Source organism: Lagenorhynchus albirostris, chromosome 6, assembly GCF_949774975.1.
Source record: "Lagenorhynchus albirostris chromosome 6, mLagAlb1.1, whole genome shotgun sequence".
Taxonomy (NCBI): Eukaryota; Metazoa; Chordata; class Mammalia; order Artiodactyla; family Delphinidae; genus Lagenorhynchus; species Lagenorhynchus albirostris.
The window spans coordinates 44,363,529-44,385,627 of NC_083100.1; the positions used below are offsets into that span (position 1 = coordinate 44,363,529).

Genomic DNA, 22,099 nt, shown 5'->3' on the forward strand with positions numbered 1-22,099 from the left:
TGACAGGTTACATTTAAAATTTTTTCCAGATGTTTGACATAGTATTGCGATGCCTTAGGTCAGGGGTCCTCAAACCCCGGGACACGGACCGGTATCGGTCCACGGCCTGTTAGTAACTGGGCCGCACAGCAGGAGGTGAGCAGCAGGCAAGCGAGCGAAGCTTCATCTGCCACTCCACATCACTCGCGTGACTGCCTGAACCATCCCCACCGGCCCCCACCAGTGGAAAAATTGTCTGCCATGAAACTGGTCCCTGGTGCCAAAAAGGTTAGGTAGGGACCACTGCCTCAGGTAATAATATGTGACTGGAAGTATAATTGCACTCTTTCATTTTCTTGTGAGCTAAATCACTCAAAACATAATATTTTGTGTTTACAGCAAGTGCCCTAAGTCAATTAGAAACAGCCCTCATATTTTTTGGGAGTATTTATTCAGATCATCTGATCTAAAAATGGCAAATAATATGTAGTTATTTTAATCAAAGAGATCAAACCACCTATTTACCTAGCCCCAAAAACCCACCATAGTTTATAAGTTGTCAATAAATAAAAGATTTTATAAGAAAGCCTTGAGTTATACTGAATAGGAACAGTATTAACATCATTAAATTAAATCTGCAACAATGTTACAATTTTTTGTATTGTGTTACATATTTTAGAGACCAATTTAAAAAGGGAATAGTCAAGATCTTAAAAACACCACTGTTCTAATGCAAAAGTTTAAAAAGAAAAAGTCCTGTCATAGGAAGATTAACGTAAAAATAAAAAAGAAATAGAAGAAAATGGTAGTTTTTAGTTAAGAATGGAAAACCTTTAACTACAAACTTAAGTCAGAAAGTAGTTAAGGCTTGTACCAAACTAAAAAACAAACAAACAAAATCCCATAAAAACCTCTAAATTAGCAAAAAAGTAATGCCAAAAAAGGTACTTTAGTCACGCCAAAAGCCGTTTTCCATTCTGCTTTTCCATAAATAAGTTAAAAAAAATTTTTTTTAACTCAGTGAGTCATATAGAATGGAAATATCTGAACATTCAGGTCCCATGAAAGCTCTGGAAACTTACTTCAGTTTTTCCTCTTCACTCAATGTCTTCCACAGTTCTTCAATTTGTACTGTTGCATCTTCCAAACTGGTCTTGGAATTGTCTGTGAGAAACTGAGCACGATGATCTTGAACAAAAAGGGCACTTGCTGACATGGGTTTCTTGATTACTCGATTGCTAATTAAATCATAAGCTGTAAGCTGTCCAGATTTGTTATCTACCACGTTTGATTTTTTGTTATAGGAACTTTCATTCAAATTCTTTTGTTCGGGACTTGGGTTATTATTATTATTACTTACTTTACATGCTAAACTTTCTTGAGGTACTAAAATTTTCACAGGTTCAATGTTTTCTCCTCTTGAATCTTTAAGTACATTTCCCTTGCTCCAGCCATCTACACAAATTTCCAAAGACTTCTCAGGAACTGCTTCTTCCTCATTTTCCCCACTCTCATCTATATGGCCTTTACTGCCATTTTCTGATTGGGCTTGCTTAACAGAACCTACAAAACAAACTTCACTATATTCCTTTTGGGTGTCCTCACATGATAAATTATTCATTGGAATCTCCTGAAATGTATTCCCACTGTTCTTATCAATGCTAGAATTTTCACTATTAAAATGATCATCACAATGGTCACCAATATGCATATGATGATTCAAACAATAATTAGTGTTTTGCCCAGATTTATCATTATGCACATCATTCTGGAAAGGAATGGCTGAAGTATCAACATTTGGATAATTATTTCCAGACGTTTCCATCGTAGTAAAAAGCACATCTGTTTCTGTTGTTTTACTAACAACCATGTCATCTGAGGAAACATCTGTTTTATTACTTTCATAAGAATTTGTACTAGTTAGTGATCCATAATAAGTTGTCATCAGATTTTCAAGAGCAATCAACACAGATTCCTAAAAATACAAATTAACAAATGTTAGAGGAAATTATGAAAATAATATTAAAAAATCTACAGAAACAAGCATATCTTTTTCATATGAAAATGGCTAGGACTGCATAAATCTGTAAATAGCATAAATAAAAAAAATCTGAAAAAGATTACCTTATTCTGTAATAATACTTGACTTTTATCTGGTGTTAAATTCACATCTACATCAGCTGTAGGAACATCAATTTTCAGAAAGAAAATGGGATACAAACGAGTAGATTCCTTTAGGCATTTCAGATTGTAATAATGTCGGATTAGCTAGAAATATATGTAATGAGTGAAAGACAAAAAAAAAAGACATAAAAAAAGATAGTATTGCCATCTTTAAAATACCACCAAAAGAAGCATATTTAACTAAGAAACTGAGTAGATGTAACTGCTTATTAGGAAAAGTAGTATCTAAATAGTAATGCTCATTTAGAGGCTTTGAACTTACATAAAGCACAAGCATTCATTAAGAAGTACAAATATCCAATGCAACTGGCTTCATGGTTAAAAGATCATAGCGTCATGGATGTTTTGAAAGTCCTGGGTTCAAATCCAAATTGTGTTACTTCCTCGTTATGTGGTCTAAGATAGTCACAAACATTTCAGTCTCTTCACTATAAATAAGGATAATAATTCACCACAGAACTGTTGTGAAGAGTCATATGTAAGGTACCTAGCACAATGCTTAATAAATGATATTGTATCTATTTTTCCTTTTCCTTATTTTGGAACAAATTCTTAGAAGTAGTCCTTATAAGAAGCTGACAAGTGACAGAGTTTTTATTTCTGATCCAAGTGATACTTTTTCTTAAAAAGATTACCTTTAATATATCTTTTTGGTGTACTGGTCGACTGTTTATAAAGATGAAACTCCTTTCTGGGGTCGAAAGACTTGTGAAAGAGTGGTCTGCATCATGCTTTGGAAGAAATCCACTTAGATAAATCTATAATTGTAATAAATAATTACAGAATTGATAAGCAATGTCAATGATAAATGTGATTCCATGGGTCTGGCTATATACAAAACATTAAGAGGTATAAAAAAATTGAGACTTCCCTGGTGGCTCAGTGGTTAAGAACCCGCCTGCCAATGCAGGGGACACAGGTTCGAGCCCTGGTCCGGGAAGATCCCACATGCTGCAGAGCAACTAAGCCCGTGCACCACAACTACTGAGCCTGCGTGTCACAGCTACTGAAGCCCGCACACCTAGAGCCCGTGCTCTGCAACAAGAGAAACCACCGCAGTGAGAAGCCCGCGCACCACAATGAAGAGTAGCCCCCACTTGCCCCAACTAGAGAAAGCCCGCACGCAGCAATGAAGACCCAACACAGCCAAAAATTAAAAAAATGAAAAAAAATAATAAAGTAAGTAAAAAAAATTAAAAAGCCTAAATAACACTGTATATATATATATATATATATATATTTAATTTTTTATTTTTTAAAAGGTATAAGAAAATTAACAAACAAATGGATTTCGATCTTAAGGTCTAAAGAGCCATATATTTCCTGATAACCATGTCATGAGCATTAACCTTAAATAAATTACTGAAGTGTGTTAAATTGGTGTTCTCAGCCTCTGACTCTCCCTTTTTGCAATTCTATTTTAAGGAAAAACTGGCATTCATGAGAGTTTCACCAACAGCCATATATCTTATTGTCATAGGACATACAGCATAAATACTGCTCTTTGCTCAACCTGATCTTCTTTCTGTCTTCTAAAAATTTCTTTCCTCATATTGTGACTTTCCTCTGGCTCTTTATCCTTTTCTTTTCAGCAACCGTTTTCTGTAAAGAAGTGGCTGTTTCTATCTTTATTCTGAGTATGCCATGAAGTCAATCTGACTGGGTTTTCATTACTGAGGGAAAATAAAAAAATCTTTTACTCTTTGATACATTGCAGCGTTGTGCTTTATCTTCATTTTTGTTTAGAGAACTATTTTACAAATGTTTGAAGAGGGAGAAAATAAAGAAGAATCCTAGAAAAAATACCAGCGAGAAGATTGATTTATTTAGGGAACAGAAGGCAAGGAAAATGCTCCTACTTTTACTTTTAAAGATAATACAGAGAATTGTTAGGAATACCGGATAGAGCCAGACTGACATGATTTAAATCCTAGCTCTACTACTAGTGTGATCTTGGTCAAATTATTCAAAATACAGGCCTATAATAATCTCTTATCTGAAACAACTGGCATCAGCTGTTTCATTAACCTGTTAAGAAACAGTAACAATGGGAAAATTTCAGCTTAGGTTGAGAAAAGCAGGAGTGTCAGTGCGGGTGCTATTTTTAGTTAAGCAGAAACCATGAGGCTCCTTACCAACGTATCCTGCAGGCTGCCACCTATGTCTACGGCTGTCCCTGCCCTTGGAAATAAGTGCTTAAGGAGATGCAGTACCAATTTTAGAACACTAAGCACATTACCATCACAGTGCCAAACTGTGCCAATTAAAAAAAGTTAATAAATAAACCTAGATAATCCATTATAAAATGAAAATACTTAATTAACTGTAAAACTTAACAAGACTTATAAATGGTTGTATAATTTACCAAGTAACATGAGACCCTTCTTAAAGTACCTGCTGAGCATCAGGGAGAGCCTGTTTAGCCTCTGGAAGACTTATTGGGCTTGTTGATGGAAAAAAAATACCCAGAATAGGGAAGAATGAAGATTAAAATGAAGAAAAAATTGGTAATATTGCTAGTGTTTTCCTTCCACACCATCTTGGCTGGCCACTGAATAAATACTATTACTTCCGAATACGGAGCTTTAAAAATGGCTTAAGACAACCTTAAGAACTAACAGGCTGTAAGTTATATGGAATAGTAAAATCAAATGGCAAAGTCTTATAAAATGCTATAAAAAGTGAAAATCCTGGCTTCCCTGGTGGTGCAGTGGTTGAAAGTCCGCCTGCCGATACAGGGGACACGGGTTCGTGTCCCGGTCCGGGAAGATCCCACATGCCATGGAGCGGCTGGGCCCGTGAGCCATGGCCGCTGGGCCTGTGCGTCCGGAGCCGGTGCTCCGCAACGGGAGAGGCCACAACAGTGAGAGGCCCGCATACCACAAAAAAAAAAAAAAAAAAAAAAGTGAAAATCCATCTAGTTCGAGTGAAGAAAAATGTCTGTAAGAGGCCAAATCAGTGCAACAAAATAAAAAATTAGACAGACCTTATAAGATTCTATACCCAACTATTAACTAAATAGCAAAACAAAAATCAAAGGCAAAATATAAACAAATAATTCTCCCCTGATTGTCCTTCAGCTATGGACCCCTCTCTCCTTCCCTTCATCTCCAATATTCTATAATCTGGCTTCTACCTCAGTGACCAACTCCAATGGACATTTAGTTCTACCCTTACCTGACTCTCTACAGACCCTGATACCAATGACAACTCTCTACTTTGGGAAGCATGACACTGCTTCAGCCTTCTCTTTCTGTTTCCTCTCTGACACTTCCTCTTTAGTATGGTTTGCTGGTTTCTCTCTCTTTGCTTACAGTCTATAATGATGATGGTCCCCTTGAGTTTCATCATCAGATCCTTTTTTCTTGCTCTCTACTCTCCCTGAGTAATTTCATTCCCGTCTATACACATACACCTGTGACGCTAAGATACAGATGTAGAACCTTTATTTCTTTCATCCCCAAATGCTTACTATCTTTAACTAGCTGTCACACAAATCTTCTCAATCTCACCACATTCAAAACTCGATAAAATATTTAAGCTCACTTCTACCCTGCTGTCCAACTAGCTCCTCCTGTATTCCTTTACCATGATAAACAGCCCTGCCCCCTACCCAGTTTCTCAAACCCATCTCTTCTTCTCTGCCCCGATTCTGCTGAAGTAACCTTGACGTTCTCCTCTTTCGGTAAACCTCTAGAACCCTATGGGATTTATGTTTCTAAAGTAAAAATTTAAGTACTTCTGCTCAGGATAGTGGAATAAATTCACAACTTATTAATAATTCCCTTCTCTCCATCCCAACTGCAAATACATAGCAGTGATAGATAAATTAAATTCTTACAAAATTTTTTAAAGACCTAACCGTTTAAAAATAAGACAAAGGAACCACAAACATAAAGATGTTATGAATGCTAAACATAACAGGGAGTGATGGCTGAAATCAAAAGCCCATATGTGCTCTATGATCAGAAACCAGCTGTATCAGAAAAAAAAATTGTAACGATGTGTGATTATGGATGTAACTAGACTTACTGTGGTGACCACCTCACAATGTATACATATAACAAATCATAACATTGTACACTTGAAACTAATATGTCAACTGTATATCAATTAAAAAGAAAAAAGGAAAAAAAGAAACCAGCTGGTCAATTGGAAATTCAATTCTGGTATGGAAATAAGGACAGAAAACACATATAGTTAGGGGATTTAAATCAGTCTTTCCCTTTGAAATGGGCAAATTTCTCCTCCCACACCCACAAATGTTTAAAAAATACTGTGACCACTGTTTGGAGCTGCTTGCAAGGATCACCAGAAAGAACAGAGACAACTCCAAAACCAAAAATAAAGTTAAGCCAAGTCAGCTAGGAAAAAGGGTCTGCAAAATATTGGCAGGACGAAAGGCATGAACTACTAATATTAATACCTAGTTTTGAATTGGAGCTGGGAGGGCAGTGGTATCTGCCAAACTACGGGAAGGGAGGGGAAAGTGGGAGGGAAAAACAAAACAATAAATCTGCATTCAAAGTGATTTTGTAAATTAAAATTTCAAAGCATATAAAATGGCAGAGAATGAGAGAATATTCTCTCAGGAATAAAAATGATAGAGCAATATGAAAATGACTGAAATTAGTATGTGTACCATGCTTTCAAAAGAGTAAATAAAAAACCATTATTATTAAAAAAAAAAAAACCCAGAAGATAAAGAAATCAAAACTGGTAGCTATAAATCAAGTTTAGAAGAAAGAACAGAAAAGTAGATATTGTTTTGGGAATAAAAATCAGGCAGCACTGAGGAATTCACCCAGAACTTAGCATGGATTGATGCAGAGCTATCAAAGAGAAGATAGATGTCAAAACAAACAAACAAACAAAAAAACCAACTTGAGGAGTTCCATCAAACCAACAAAGCCACACTGGGAAACTCCATAAGAAATGCCACCACAGCAGTGGTGCAGCTGGGATCACCATCCATAATTAGGAGATTCTTCCCATATGGAGTTGCTATATAGATAAGAAAGGGACCCTCAACATTACAGAAACAGATATTATGAAGATTTTCTGCACCCAAGGTTCCCAGTGACTTATGCATCTGCCACCCCAGTCCCGTGAAGGGCCTTGGTGGCCAAGTTTCACAACTTGAATGTATGTAATGAGGACAAAAGTGAGGTGAGAGGGGCAACCATTAGCAGTTGGTAAACAACTTAAGATTGATTTTGGCTAGGAAAGAGAATGCGTCAAGGAAACTCTGAAAGCCCAGAAAGCATGGAATAGTGATGGGTAGCTGGTGGCAACATAAATACAATATCCATTTAGACACACAGTGCATGAACAAAAGAGAGATTTGGTCAGACGATCGTTCTCACCAGGGAGACACTCAAAAGTCTGTCCTTCTGACAGCCCACTGAAGTGGTACTACTCAGCAACACACAGTTTCCAAGTACCCTCATTCCCCCGTGCAAGAATAACCACGTGAAGGTGCAGCAAAGTTTTGGTATCTGTCAAAGATTACCAGCAGCCCTTGTACAATTCTATCTCAAGATAAAATTTAAAAATCAATGGACATGGGGCTCACTGGTGGTGCAGTGGTTAAGAATCCGCCTGCCAATGCAGGGGACATGGGTTCGAGCCCTGGTCCAGGAAGATCCCACATGCCACAGAGCAACTAAGCCCGTGAGCCACAGCTACTGAGCCTGCGCTCTAGAGCCCATGAGCCACAACTACTGAGCCCACATGCCACAACTACTGAAGCCCCACGCCTAGAGCCCGTGCTCCGCAACGAGAAGCCACGGCAATGAGAAGCCCGTGCATCGCAAGGAAGAGTAGCCCCCGCTCGCCACAACTAGAGAAAGCCCGCACGCAGCAACAAAGAGCCAACGCAGCCAGATAAAATAAAAATAATAAAATAAATTTATTGAAAAAAATCAATGGACATGCACAGATCTGGCAACATATCTCAATACAGATCAAAGAAAAGAAATCCAAACTGCAGGAATGACTCATGTTCCAATCACACATGGAATCATAACTAACCAAGGTCTAAATCAGTGCTTTTCCTACTTGAATATGCACTCGGAGACCGCATTAAAATGCAGATTCTTGGGCTTCCCTGGTGGTGCAGTGGTTGAGAGTCCGCCTGCCAATGCAGGGGACATGGGTTCGTGCCCCCGTCCGGGAAGATCCCACATGCCGCGGAGCAGCTGGGCCCGTGAGCCATGGCCACTGAGCCTGCGCGTCCAGAGCCTGTGCTCCGCAGCGGGAGAGGCCACAACAGTGAGAGGCCTGTGTACCGCAAAAAAAAAAAAAAAAAAGTGCAGATTCTCATTCAGTATGTCTGGGATGAGGCCTGAGAGTCTTCACCTAACAAGCTTCCAAGTAATGCCAATGCTGCTGGTCTTCAGATCAAACTATGACAGGTAGAATCTCTAAAGCACAGCACCACAGATGTCATGTCTGGATCTCCTGTCACAAGCTTCCTGGGTTACCAGCATAGGCAACAAAGTTCCAGGAAGCCACAGGGAACCCAGGGGAATTTAGACAGTACCCTTATCATCCCAAGTCAGCCACCATGACCAGTCCAAGGTGGCATTAGCGTCTAAACTATTAAACAACTATTAAGAGAGCTCTGAAAAATAGAACCCATGTCAGATCATGGCCACTAAGGGTGGCCTGAATTGTTCCTCAGGAGAGAGAACTCTTAACACATTAATTGAGCACAAGCTCCCATCCAAGACTCCAATAAGATGATAATTAAGAACTCAATACTGCAAAAAAGGATAGGAGGGGAACTAGTAGCAGAAAAGAGATTGCAACAAATTATAAAAAAGAAAAGGAGAACAGAGAAGTCATAGTAATGTATACTCCATATAAGCTTTCAACTTTTAGAATGAATCTTCAAATAAAAGATGATTACATAATTAAAATTCTTCCAACAAACAAAAGATGGTTACATAAGAAAATAGGTTATTAAGCTAGATAACATGAAAGTGGAGCTGACATGACTGAGAGGGAGAAGAGCAGGTAGAAGTAAGATTGGGAGTGTTAATAACCTCATCCAATATTATTGGGACTGAAGAAGACTGTCTGAAGCTGACAGATCAAGAAAATAAAGCTGGAATACATATATCTAGGATGGAAAAGGGAAAACAAAGGTAAGAGAGCTCAACTTCTTTTCTTTCATTGTAGAAAGTAAACAGATGAAGATTCTAAATTGAAAATCACTTTAAAAATTAATGTAGCCACGATACTTAAAATTAAACAATAAACAGAAAAGATAAAAACAGGAAGCAGGGCTGGGAAGAGAGGTTTAATATGAGCTCTGTGCGTATTTTCTTTTTGTACCTTATACACATACTTCGTTAAAATTTTAAAAGAAAAACTTCTTGCAACCCCAACCCCACAAAAAGGAAATAATTTAACAGTTTCATTGGTAAATTAGAATTATTAAAGAACATTTTTGTTGTATACCTGAGATTCTTCAGAGTGGTACTGAAAGGGTTCCATGTTGCCCATAACAGCAGTCCCCAGAACAGACATGAGAGCCATTTTATGATCTAATACTCTAGTTTTCTGCCAAATAATTGCCTAGGGACAAAATAACACAGACAACTTTTGACACAATTTGGATTTAGTAAACTCAAGTACTTATACAAATTATTGCTATATTTAGCATTCATCCCTAGCTTATATTTTCTGCATCATTTATAAGATATGTATGTCTGACAGAACTCCGTTTCCAAATTTTAGTAGCTATATATGCTGCAGTGTAGAATCTATTTTAATTTCCCTTAACCTCAATTTTCTTCTCTCTGTAACATGACTAAGAATAATTATCTCCCTGAGTTGTTGGAAGATGAAAATATATGATGTAGGCAAACACATAGGCAGTGTCTGGCATAAAACAGTTTCATTAAATATTAATTCTCTCCCCTCTTCTAATCCTAAACTTCAGAGTATATACTTCAGAGTATATTTAAATTAAATCGCTACTCCAAGTAAAGTATTACTGTTTTATTGAAGACAGACACCTATGCTATAAGATTTCTGTAAATAGTCAAACTGTTATAAAAATTTAGGATAATGCATGCTTTTTAAATTACCTTTATAATTACCTTTTATACACAGAAAACTTTAAAAAAGCTAACTGAACCTTACAGACATAAAAGCTGAATAATGAGCTTGGATTTTTTTCACTGCAAGCATCCAGTAGGGTAGTTTAAGAGAAGCATAGTCCAGAGAGACTGCACCAAAGTTTGGCTGTGAAGTGTATGATCAGGTACCACATACTGAATTTTTTTCAGTTAATGAGGTCCAATTATAGTCAAATCTCTTGAGAAACCACCAATACAGACACATATCATTCATTCAACAAATATTCACTTAGAACCCCCTAAATCCTAAAGAAAATGTGTAAAGGGCTTAGCAGAAAACATCAACATTCAAGAGGCAGACAGAGGAAGAAGAGGAGACTGAAAAGGATTGGCCACAGAGGCAAGAAGAGTCACAGGACAGTATGGTGCATAGAACAAGGAAGTTTTTTTAAGAAGAAAGAAGTAGTTATGTGTGACCAGTGTTGAGAGACCAAGGTAAAAAAAGAGATGTGGCCACAGGATTTAGCAATCAGGAGGATGAGAGCAGTTCTCAGGAAGCAGAGTAAACGAAACCAAATTTTACTTACTAGACAGTGACTATAGGGGGAACATATGAAAGAGACAGCTCTTTTAGGAAGTTTGGCTGTAAAGTGAAAGCAAACAGCAATAACTGGAGGCAGGTGGATCAAGGCAAGCCTTGATGACACACTTGAACAAAAAGCAGTGAGGGAAGAATGGGTATACAAACAAGTAGGTTTGTAGAATCAATGGAAGGAAGTTGAGAAAGTTCTCCTTTGTTCTCTCTTTCTCTCTCCCTCTTTTTTTTTGTAATGTAGAAAGGTTATTTGTTCCAAGTAAAAAGACACTGATTTAAATATTTGATTGTAGAGAGGTTTAAAAGAAAGAGAGACACTCTGGCTAGATCAAAGGATCCTAGCCAAACAAATTCCTTAACATGACCAGGAACCTATGTAGGCAGGAAGAAGTACTAACAATATTATGTATAATAAAATGAAAGGGGAAGTAAATGAATTCATGTTGTTCTCTAACTGGCATGTCAGGGGATAGCAGCGAAGTGCTGTTCTCTTCTGGACAAGATGACAATAGTCACTGACTCTGCTTCTTGATATGTATCATCTGTAAGCCACTTTTGTTTTTAGAATCTCAAAGACCAACCTGCTGGGGAAAACAGATAGTGTAACAACTGCTCAAGAAGAAAAATTGCCCAATATTTAGTGTAACAGGAAAACCTTTTACCTATTCCCAGGGTTTTATTAATACTAATCAAGCAGGAGTTACAATTTATGAAGAACTTACTTACTAGGCACTACTATCCTAGAAACCATTAATTTTCACAACCATTTCAGGCAGGTATTATTATCTCATTTTCCAGATGAGGAAACTGAGGCTCAGAATGATTTACCCAAAGAAACAGAGATATTAGATCATGGAATCATGATTCATACCCTAACCTTTCTGGTTCCAAATTTTTACTTTGCTAACATCTCTCTCCTCTCTAGTCAAGGACAGTAATAAGTTACAGCCAACTTCAGACCCTAATTGGGAATTCTCAAATAGTGTCTCTGACAAACGCATTTTCATGTATGAGTATGTGATATGTTATGAAATCTCCAGTTGTTTGAGGGTATTAATACACTCTCAAAACAAAATTATTTTAAAAATTCATTTAAAGTTAAATAAATAATTTACCTTTAGAAGAGGGCAAGGAGAAAAATCGGGGTCTCCAAATCAAAGAAACCACACCAGAATAACAGAAATCCAAAAAAGACTGGGAGCTACTCTTATAGCATCCTGAAGTCAGAATATTTTTGAGAGTGCAGCTTGTCAGTACCAACCTTAACGGTATTATGCAGATCCTTATACCTAAGGATTTCTAAATTTCTGATAATTTTTATTTATTAATATTCATATAAATACAGATGTGTAGTAATTAGTCCCAGCAAAATGACAGATCTAGAATTTAGGTACTGTTCTGTCCTAGATGCCAACTTTTCACTGTCTATTGCTTTGAAAGTGATCTCAATTAGAAAAAAGGACCTAAAGTACATGAAATCAAATAGAAAAGTAAATTGTAAACAATTAAAAAATTAAGGTATAGGTTCAATGTGTATATTTCTAAAAATATTATGTTTTGGTAACTACATTTCCACTTAAAGGCCAATACGTTATTTAAAATTGGAACTGCTCCAGGAAACATGGGATGTCACATAAGTTTTTTTTTTTTTGCGGTACGCGGGCCTCTCACTGTTGTGGCCTCTCCCGTTGTGGAGCACAGGCTCTGGACGCGCAGGCCCAGCGGCCACGGATCACGGGCCTAGCCGCTCTGCAGCATGTGGGGCCTTCCCGGACCGGGGCACGAACCCATGTCCCCTGCATCGGCAGGCAGACTCTCAACCACTGCGTCACCAGGGAAGCCCCACATAAGTATTTTTAATCTTTATTTCAGCACATATTATAATATATAAATGCTCTGGCTAAATTAAAATTTTTGGAGAAACTTCTAAATTTATTCAGCAAATATTTTATTGAACATCTACTTTGTACCAGATTCCATGCTAAAAGCTGGGAATACAAAGATAGAAGGACAAGGTCCCAGCTTTCAAGGAGCTAAAAATACCAAAGGAAAGTAAGGTATTAAAATAATTATAATGCATTATGAAAACCGCTAATACAAAACACAGTGGGAACACTGTAGAAGAAACCTAAGTCTACTCCATAGAGCAACTGCATGTGCGGTGAGACTTGAAAGGAGTCTGCCACCCACAAATTATGGGAAGGGCATTCCTGACAGGTAGAAGAGCACATGCAAAGGTATGGAAGCATAGAGAATATGCCTTGCTGGAGATGAAGCTGGACAGACAGATAGACAGGAACAAGATCATGAATGACCTAGCATATCATGCAAAGAAGTTTATAGTTTCTCTTATACGCAATGCAGAATCAATGGACAAATCTAATTGGGAAAATGCCATGATCAGATATGGATGTTAGATCTTTTGACCTTGAGGACCTTCTGTTAAGTGAGGTAAGTGAGACAAAGACAAACACTGTATGACATCACTCATATGTAGAATCTAAGGAAAAACTCACAGAAACAGAGTAAAATTGGTAGTTACCAGGGCATAAGGGTTGGGGGGATAGGACAGATGTTATTTAAGAGTACAGACTTGCAATGAGTAGTAAATAAATCCTAGAGATATAATGCACAGTACAGTGAATATAGATAATAATATTGTATTACAATCACCAAATTTGCTGAGAGACTAGAACCTAATTATTCCAACCAGTAAAAAGAAAAATTAGTTAATGTTATAGAGGTGCAATTATTGCTACAATGGCAATCATATTATATTCAATAATACAGTATCAAGTCAACATGTTATATACCTTAAATTTACACAATGTTTTATGTTAAATATATTTCAATAAAAAAAAAGAAAGAGATCTTTGGCAAGAATGATTTAGTGAGAATTGAAACTAAAGCAATATGGATTAAAAAATGTGACTGTAATAATCCAACTCAGAGATTCTCAACTTTTACTGAGGACACATAAAATGGATGAGGTTCACATTCGCAAAATAGTCTCATAGACACTGATGATTGTGTGTTTTTCCTGGCACACTAGCTATAACACTATTGCTTTCTCTTCTACTCACAAAAATACAACGGAACGCAAGTCAGTAAAAGTGACATTTACAGGATTATTTATCTTATTTTTTTAAAGGTAAAACATTTGCAAACTTTGGTATCTTACTAATATTAACACTGTGGCTGAGAATCACTGGACTGGGTAACAGAACCAAGCACACTGCTAAGAGTAAAAGAAAACAGAGATAGACTAAAGGATATGAAACAGACTTGATGTGATTTTGTGACTCAGTGCACAGGGAGAGGAAGAAAAGGAGAAGAATCAGGAATGTGATTGAATCCTTGGTACCAATAACAGCATCAAGTACTCAGAAGGGCCCAGTAAACGATTTGTTGAAGGAGTGAGCAAATGAATACATTTTTCTAGAGAAAAGTAACCCTAGTGGACTTGAAAACTAGCTCTTTATTTTTAAATATTAAGACTGCTGGTTCTCACACCACTACATGGGTTAGAAATTATAGTCTTTGTCTATTCCTTTAGGAAATCCAAAACAACTTTGCTTTTCCTTCTTTTCTTTAAAATAATAGTTTTATTCTGATAGAACTGACACATGATACAATTTAAGTATACAAGTATACAATTCAATGGTTTTTAGTACATTTACAGAGCTGTGCAACTAAATCCCCAGTTTAATTTTTTAAAACAATTTTATCATTGCAAAAAGAAACCCTGTACCCATTAGCAGTCATTCCCCATGTCCCTGCACCTTCACCTTATGCAATCACTAATCTACTGTCTCTATAAATTTCCCTACTTTGGGTATTTCATATAAATGGAATCATACGATACATAGTGAGTGGCTTGTTCACTTATAGCATAACTTTGTCAAGTTTTATCCATGCTGTATCAGTACTTCATTCTTTTTTTAAAATCCAGTTTTATTTAGCTACACAATGCTAAAGACTTTACAGACTGTCTCAGGTGTATCTTACAGTAATGATACAATTTAATTTACACGAAAGGGTAAAACATAAAATATATGAATTTAGTTTTGAGTTTATAGTAAGGGAAGAAGCTAGCATAATTAATATTATATGATCTAAAGAAAAAATAGGAGCTAACAAATTCTGTAACTGAGTGTTAACTTGCATGAGATGATAGAGTCTCCAGATGAGGGACTTTTATGCTGTTCAACTCAGAAATTTAGTGTCTGTCACATAACGAATATTATTTACATGTTTTAAAATGAGATGGATGTAGAAAGCCACCAGCTATATACTCCACTAATGATGATTCTAACTCAGCTCAGGTCACAGGAACTTCCAATATTCTCTCCCTTCTAGATGGAGGATAGAAATAGGTGACTGAGGTTCTTTCCAATTTCTATAAACAGATACTGATAAAATGATTCCTACCAAAAAGTTACAAATAATACTGACAGCAGCAAGGCTCTTTGAAAGAAGATCATTTTGAATGACACTGCTTCCTAGTTCTGTTTATCTTTTTCAAGTGAATTTTGAGTCACTGCTTTTTTAACACTTCTGAACAATTTCAGCTTCGATATAATTTTTATGCAATGTCTCTGAATTCTGACCATTAAACACTATGTGTTTAGGTAAGAATCACATTAAGTCATTAGTGTGCTTCATTTCATTGGCATCTGGAATAGTCACTGATTAGCTGGGTTGACTGGTTTCATATGTAAAAATGTGCAGAGTTCCTTTTATCTTCATCGTCCATACTAGAAATTTTAAAGGCAAAAAAGCTATGCTCAAGTGATTTCAGGTTAAAACATGTGATTTCAAGTGATTTCAGAGTTTGGGCACTCAAACTTTAATCAAAGGCTCAATCTCCACATATTTATGTGCAAAATTCCAAAGTGATACTTATCAAATAAAGAAATCTTAATGTCCTATTAACAGCTATATAACCTACACTTCTGTATGTCACATAACATTTAATTCTTTTTGTACTGGGAGCTGCACTGCAAACATAAATCTATTTATATAAATACAGCCTTCCTGAAAGATTCCAAAAGCACTAGTCCACTCAACATGCCTATACACATCGAAGTACCGAGGTCCCATCACAGAGAAAAGAGCAATGGGTTACGTAGACATACAAGGAAAAAAATGGTCAGAATCCTTGCCCTCTAGGAAATTAAAAGCTGGCTGAATTAGAATGCAGTATTGGTATCAATAGGATAATTAAGGACATGGAAATATTTGGTTGATAATGAGCAATAATTTCTTTTTTAAAATCTTTTTTTCAGCTTTGAGGTATAATTGACAAAAACTGTATATATTTAAGACGTACAATCTTATTGTTTCATATAACATTGCATATTGTGCAGTGATCACCACAATCAAGCTAATAAGCATTCATTACCTCACATAGTTACTATTTTTTGTTTTTACTTTCATCCCACCACCAACTTCCCTCTGGTAAACACCTGTTGGTTCTCCATGAGTCTTTCGGTTTGTTATGCTTGCTCATTTGTTTTGGTTTTTAGACTCTACATATAAATGAAATCATACAGTATTTCTGTTTCTCTAACTTATTTCACTCAGCGTAATACCCTCGAGGTCCATCCATGTTGTTGCAAATGGCAAGATTTCATTCTTTTCTTATGGGTCAGTAGTATTCCATTGTATATACGTACCACATCTTCTTTATCCATTCATCTGTCAATGGACATTTAGGCTGCTTCCATATCTTTTTTTTTTTTTTTTTTTTTGCAGTACGCGGGCCTCTCACCGTTGTGGCCTCTCCCATTGCGGAGCACAGGCTCCGGATGCACAGGCTCAGCGGCCATGGCTCACGGGCCCAGCCACTCCGCGGCATGTGGGATCTTCCCAGACCGGGGCATGAACCCATGTCCCCTGCATCGGCAGGCAGACTCTCAACCACTGTGCCACCAGGGAAGCCCCATTCCATATCTTGACTATTGTAAACAGTGCTGCAATGAACATAGGGGTGGATATATTTTGTCAAATTAGTATTTTTGTTTTCTCTGGAAAAATACCCAGAAGTGGAATAGCTGAATCGTGTGGTAGTCCTATTTTTAATTTTGTGAGGAACCTCCATGCTGTTTTCCTTAGTGGCTGCACCAATTTATATTCCCACCAACAGTGCAGGAGGGTTCCCTTTTCTCCACACCCTCTCAAATAACACCTGTTATTTGTTGCTTTTTGATAATAGCTATTCTGACAGGTGTGAGGTGATATCTCACTGTGGTTTTGGTTTGCATTTCCCTGATGATTAGTGATATTGAGCATCTTTTCAGGTGCCTGTTGGCCATCTATATGTTTTCTTTGGAAAAATGTCTACTCAGGTCCTCTGCCTTTTTTTGTTAACATCTTTATTGGAGTATAGTTGCTTTACAATGTTGTATTAGTTTCTGCTGTATAACGAAGTGAATCAGCTATATGTAAACATATATCCCCAAATTCCCTCCCTCTTGCATCTCCCTCCCACCCTCCCCATCCCACCCTTCTAGGTGGTCACAAAGCACCAAGCAGATCTCCCTGTGCTATCCTCTGCCCAGTTTTAAATCAGTTTATTTGTTTATTATGTTGAGTTCTTTGTACTTTTTGGATATTAACCCCTTATCATATATATTGTTGACAAACATCTTTGTTCATTAAATAGGCAGCCTTTTCATTTTGTTGACAGTTTCTATCATTGTGCAAAAGCTTTTTAGTGTAGTCCCATTAGTTTATCTTTGCTTTTGTTTCCTTGCCTGAGGAGAGAGATCCAAAAAAATATTGCCAAGACCAATGAGTGTACTGCTTATGTTTTCTTCTAAGAGTTTTACAGTTTCAGGTCTTACATGTAAGTCTTTCATCCATTTTGAATTTACTTCTGTAAATTGTGTGAAAAAGTAGTTCAGTTTGGTTCTTTTGCATGTAGCTGTCCAGTTTTCCCAACATTATATGTTGAAGAGGTTGTCTTTTTCCCATTGTGTATTCTTGCCTCCTTTATCGTAGATTAATTGACCATATACATGAGGGTTCACTTCTGGGCTCTCTATTCTCTTCCATTGATCTTTGTGTCTGGTTTTGTGCCAATATCATAGTTTTTTTTTTATAACTTTTATGTTTTATTTATTTTTGGCTGCATTGGGTCTTCGTTGCTGCATGTGGGCTTTCTCTAGTTGTGGTGAGCGGGGGCTACTCTTTGTTGCAGCACACGAGCTTTTCATTGTGGCAGCTTCTGTTGTTGTGGAGCACGGGCTCTAGGCGTGCATGCTTCAGTAGTTGTGGCACGTGGGCTCAGTAGCTGTGGCTCACAGGCTCAGTAGTTGTGGCACACAGGCTTAGTTGCTCCGCAGCATGTGGGATCTTCCTGGGCCAGGGCTCGAACCTGTGTCCCCTGCATTGGCAGGCAGATTCTTAGCCAGTGCACCACCAGGGAAGTCCCTATCATATTGTTTTGATTGCTGTAGCTTTGTCATATAGCTTGAAATCAGGGAGCATGATAATTCCAGCTTTGTGCCAATATCATATTGTTTTGACTACTGTAGCTTTGTAGGATAGCTTGAAATTGGGGAGCACGATAACTCCAGCTTTGTTCTTCTTTCTTAAGATTGTTTTCGTCATTTTGGGTCTTCTGTGTTTCCATACATATTTTAGAATTATTTCTTCTAGTTCTGTGAAAAAAGCCATTGGTATTTTGACGGCAATGCACTGAATTCATAAACTGCCTTGGGAAGTATGGTCATTTTAACAGTATTAATTCTTCCAATCCATAAGCATGTTTTATCTTTCCATTTGTTGTGTCATTTTCAATTTCTTTCATCAATATCTTATAGTTTTCTGAGTACAGGTTTCTTACCTCCTTGGTTAGATTTATTTCTGGGCATTTTATTCTTTTTGATGCAATTGTAAATGGGGTTGTTATCTTAATTTCTCTTTCTGATAGTTCATTGTTAATGTATAGAAATGCAACAGATTTATGTATATTAATTTTGTATCCTGGAATTTTACCAAATTCATTTATTAGTTTTAATAGTTTTCTGGTGGCATCCTTAGGATTTTCTATACATAGTATCATATCATATGCAAACAGTGAAAGTTTTACTTCTTCCTTTCCAATGTGGATTCCTTTTACTTCTTTTTCTTATCTAACTGCTGGGACTAGGACTTCTAATACTATGTTGAATAAAAGTGGTGAGAGTGGGCAACCTTTTCCTGCTCTTGATCTCAGAGGGAAAGCTTTCAGTTTTTCACCTTTGAGTATGATGTGAGCTGTGGGATTGTGATATATGGCCTTTATTAAGGTGAGGTACATTCCCTCTATACCTACTTTGTTGACAGTTTTAACATCATAACAGATGTTGAATTTTGTGAAAAGCTTTTCCTGCACCTACTGAGATGATCCTATGATTTTTATTCTTCAATCTGTTAATGTGGTATATCACACTGATTGATGTGTGGATACTGAATCATTCTTGCATCCCTGAAATAAATTGTATCTGATCATGGTGTATGATCCTTTTAATGTATTACTGATTTTGGCTTGCTAATATTTTGTTGAGGATTTTTGCATCTGCGTTCATCAGTGATATTGACTTGTAATTTTTTTTCCACTGCCTTTGTCTGGTTTTGGTATCAGGGTGATGCTGGTCTTGTAGAATGAGTTCACAAGCATTCCTTCTTCAACAGTCTGAGAAGGACAGGTGTTAATTCTTTAAATGTTTGTTAAAATGCACCTGTGAAACTGGCTGGTCCCGGACTTTTGTCAGGAACTCATTCCTTTTTTAATGGCTAAATAATATTCCCCTATATGGATATACATTTGAAGTATCATTGCCTCTTATGACGGACGTGTGGGTTATTTCCACTTTTTGCCTATTACGAACGATGCTGCTATAAACATTCACGTACATCTTTTTGTGTGAAATATATTTTTATTTTTCTTGTGTATATACCTAGGAGTGAAATAGCTGGGTAAAGTGGTAACTCTGTTTATTTTCTCTGTTTATTTTTGTCAGACTGTAATCTTTCCATTTCCTCTGCACGTGTTTGTGTTTGTATGTGTGTGAGTGTAAAAAGACAAAAAGGTGCTGGCTTCTGCTATGATGGTTGTTATTTTAAGCCAGCCAGTAGCTGGTGATTTAAGGAAAAATACTCAAAATAAGAGAAGCAGGTTAAGGTTCTGAATAATCTTGAACTGTATATAAATTAAGTGTCATCTGCTTCATACTTTATATCACAAGTTATTTTTAACAAGGAGTAGTTGAGCAATAAAAACTTATTCACAAAAAGTTTATCTCCTTAAAGCTAGCCAGCTAGCTCTCTGACTCATACATATGTATAAAATGTATTTAAAATGAGTAGTCATGAAAGTATTTCAAGCAAACTAATGTTTTAAAATTCCTGCACTTAATACAGCTATAAAACCTGTGATTTTTCTAGTGGAAACGTCATCTTGTGTGTTTTAGTTTGTATTAGAGTGATGCCTCAGATAGGAACCTTAGCTGCTGATTAATGCAAACATGCTATTGCACTGCCTGACCTATTGAAAAGCTAGTATACAGAACTGCAGAAAGATCACTTGAGGAAATGGGCTCTAAACAAGCTGTGAAACACGAGAACCACTGAATGTGAATTGTTTTTTTTTTTTAATGTAAATACTACTAGCAGTTCTAGAGCATTATTTCACACTGGGCAATTATTGCATCAGATCAGGGGGCTGATTTAGAAGCATTTTCTAAGTAGTTATAGTTAGGCTAACAATAAATAATAAAGAGGTCTGCCAATAAATTAAATCTTCACTATTACTTAGGCAATTAAGATTCATTTTCAAAAAAGGACCCATTATTAAAGAACTAAACAATTAAGTATAGTAATTAAAAATTAAGGATATAGAAAGTACTGAATTTTTAAGTGCTACAGTTTTTACAGCAAGTAGTTTTTAGTTTGCTTTCCCCACCATTTCATCAATCCTGTATTATTTTCTAAAACAGAGATCTTCTTTTCACTTCCTGAAGTTTTTCATATATTTTGCCCTTAGGCTGAAAGCTTAATGTGTGCTAAAAATACACACACATACCCCCATGTTTTCTATCTAGGTCACACAAAGTTGCAGCATCTGGATGTGCCAAGTAAGAATCTGACTCTAGTCAAGATGATGACAGCGAGAAAACACCTCAATAAAAAATATATTATTACATGCAAGCCATGTAATTGATTGAAGTTAGCCAAATATATCTTGCCACTCTTCCTACTTCATTGACATATACTATTTGAAGTTAGATGAGAATATTCAGTATTTAATTAGTAAACCTCAACTGTGAAGGCAACTTGTGATAATGGGAAAAAGGAGGTTACACATAGATAATAAACAATTAACTAAAAACTATAATGCTAATAAGACTGCCTGAGCAAAGGCAACTCCTAGAATATGAAATCAAAGTATACATATTGGCATACAGTGCAACCAAACTTTTCACGCAAATTATTTGCAGACATGTACTAAGAACTTCATGTTTCAATTTCTTAAAAATCAGAAGTTTTAACTACTTCCAAGGTCTTACAATAATAGATCTGTATCTACTGCTATCTACTCCTGGACATGTATTTGTACTGAATGGTTCAGAAAAGGGCAGAGGCACAAACACAGTATAAGAAAAGGCAATCTCTTTCCATACTGGCAGTATGATAACAACATTAGCTATAGAAGCTTATAGAAACTTTATTGCTGAATGTTTTGAGTTTAGTATAAAATTATGGATTATTCCATCACAATACCAAATACTATTGTTAAAAGAACATCATGGGCTTCCCTGGTGGCACAGTGGTTGAGAGTCTGCCTGCCGATACAGGGGACACGGGTTCATGCCCCGGTCCGGAAAGATCCCACATGCCGCGGAGCAGCTAGGCCTCTGAGCCATGGCCGCTGAGCCTGCGCATCCGGAGCCTGTGCTCCGCAACGGGAGAGGCCACAACAGTGAGAGGCCCACGTACCGCAAAAACAAAAAAAACAAAAAAAAGAATATCACATTCTATTAACATAATAAGCATTAATATGATTTGATTCTTACTAAGCAGCCCTAGAGTTTAAAACCGGTAAAATTTATTTAGAAGAGTTCAATATTTAAAGTCTCTTACATGGGAATTCCTTGGTGGTCCAGTGATTAGGACTCAGTGCTTTCACTGAGTGGGGTGGAGGTGTGGGGGCTGAGTTCAACCCCTGGTTGGGGAACTAAGATCCCGCAAGCCACATGGCACG

At 36.9% G+C, this 22,099-nt stretch overlaps 1 protein-coding gene across 7 annotated transcripts in view; it reads right to left on the reverse strand.

The window, feature by feature from the left end:
• PMS1 (PMS1 homolog 1, mismatch repair system component) overlaps positions 1 to 22,099 on the reverse strand; it is a 97,892-nt gene that overhangs the window by 24,357 nt on the left and 51,436 nt on the right. For 5 of the 7 annotated variants that reach the window (XR_009541120.1, XM_060152458.1, XM_060152456.1 and 2 more), the window contains 4 exons: positions 9,631 to 9,747; positions 2,799 to 2,921; positions 2,104 to 2,247; positions 1,062 to 1,954 (listed from right to left, as the gene is read on the reverse strand). Coding sequence is in view for 5 of the 7 variants with exons in the window: in XM_060152458.1 (XP_060008441.1) it covers positions 1,062 to 1,954; positions 2,104 to 2,247; positions 2,799 to 2,921; positions 9,631 to 9,747 (1,277 nt within the window). In the remaining 2 variants the exon portion in view is untranslated. Of the gene's footprint in view, positions 1 to 1,061; positions 1,955 to 2,103; positions 2,248 to 2,798; positions 2,922 to 9,630; positions 9,748 to 22,099 lie in introns of those variants that run through there. The other 2 variants (XM_060152460.1, XR_009541121.1) reach the window with 2 other exon arrangements.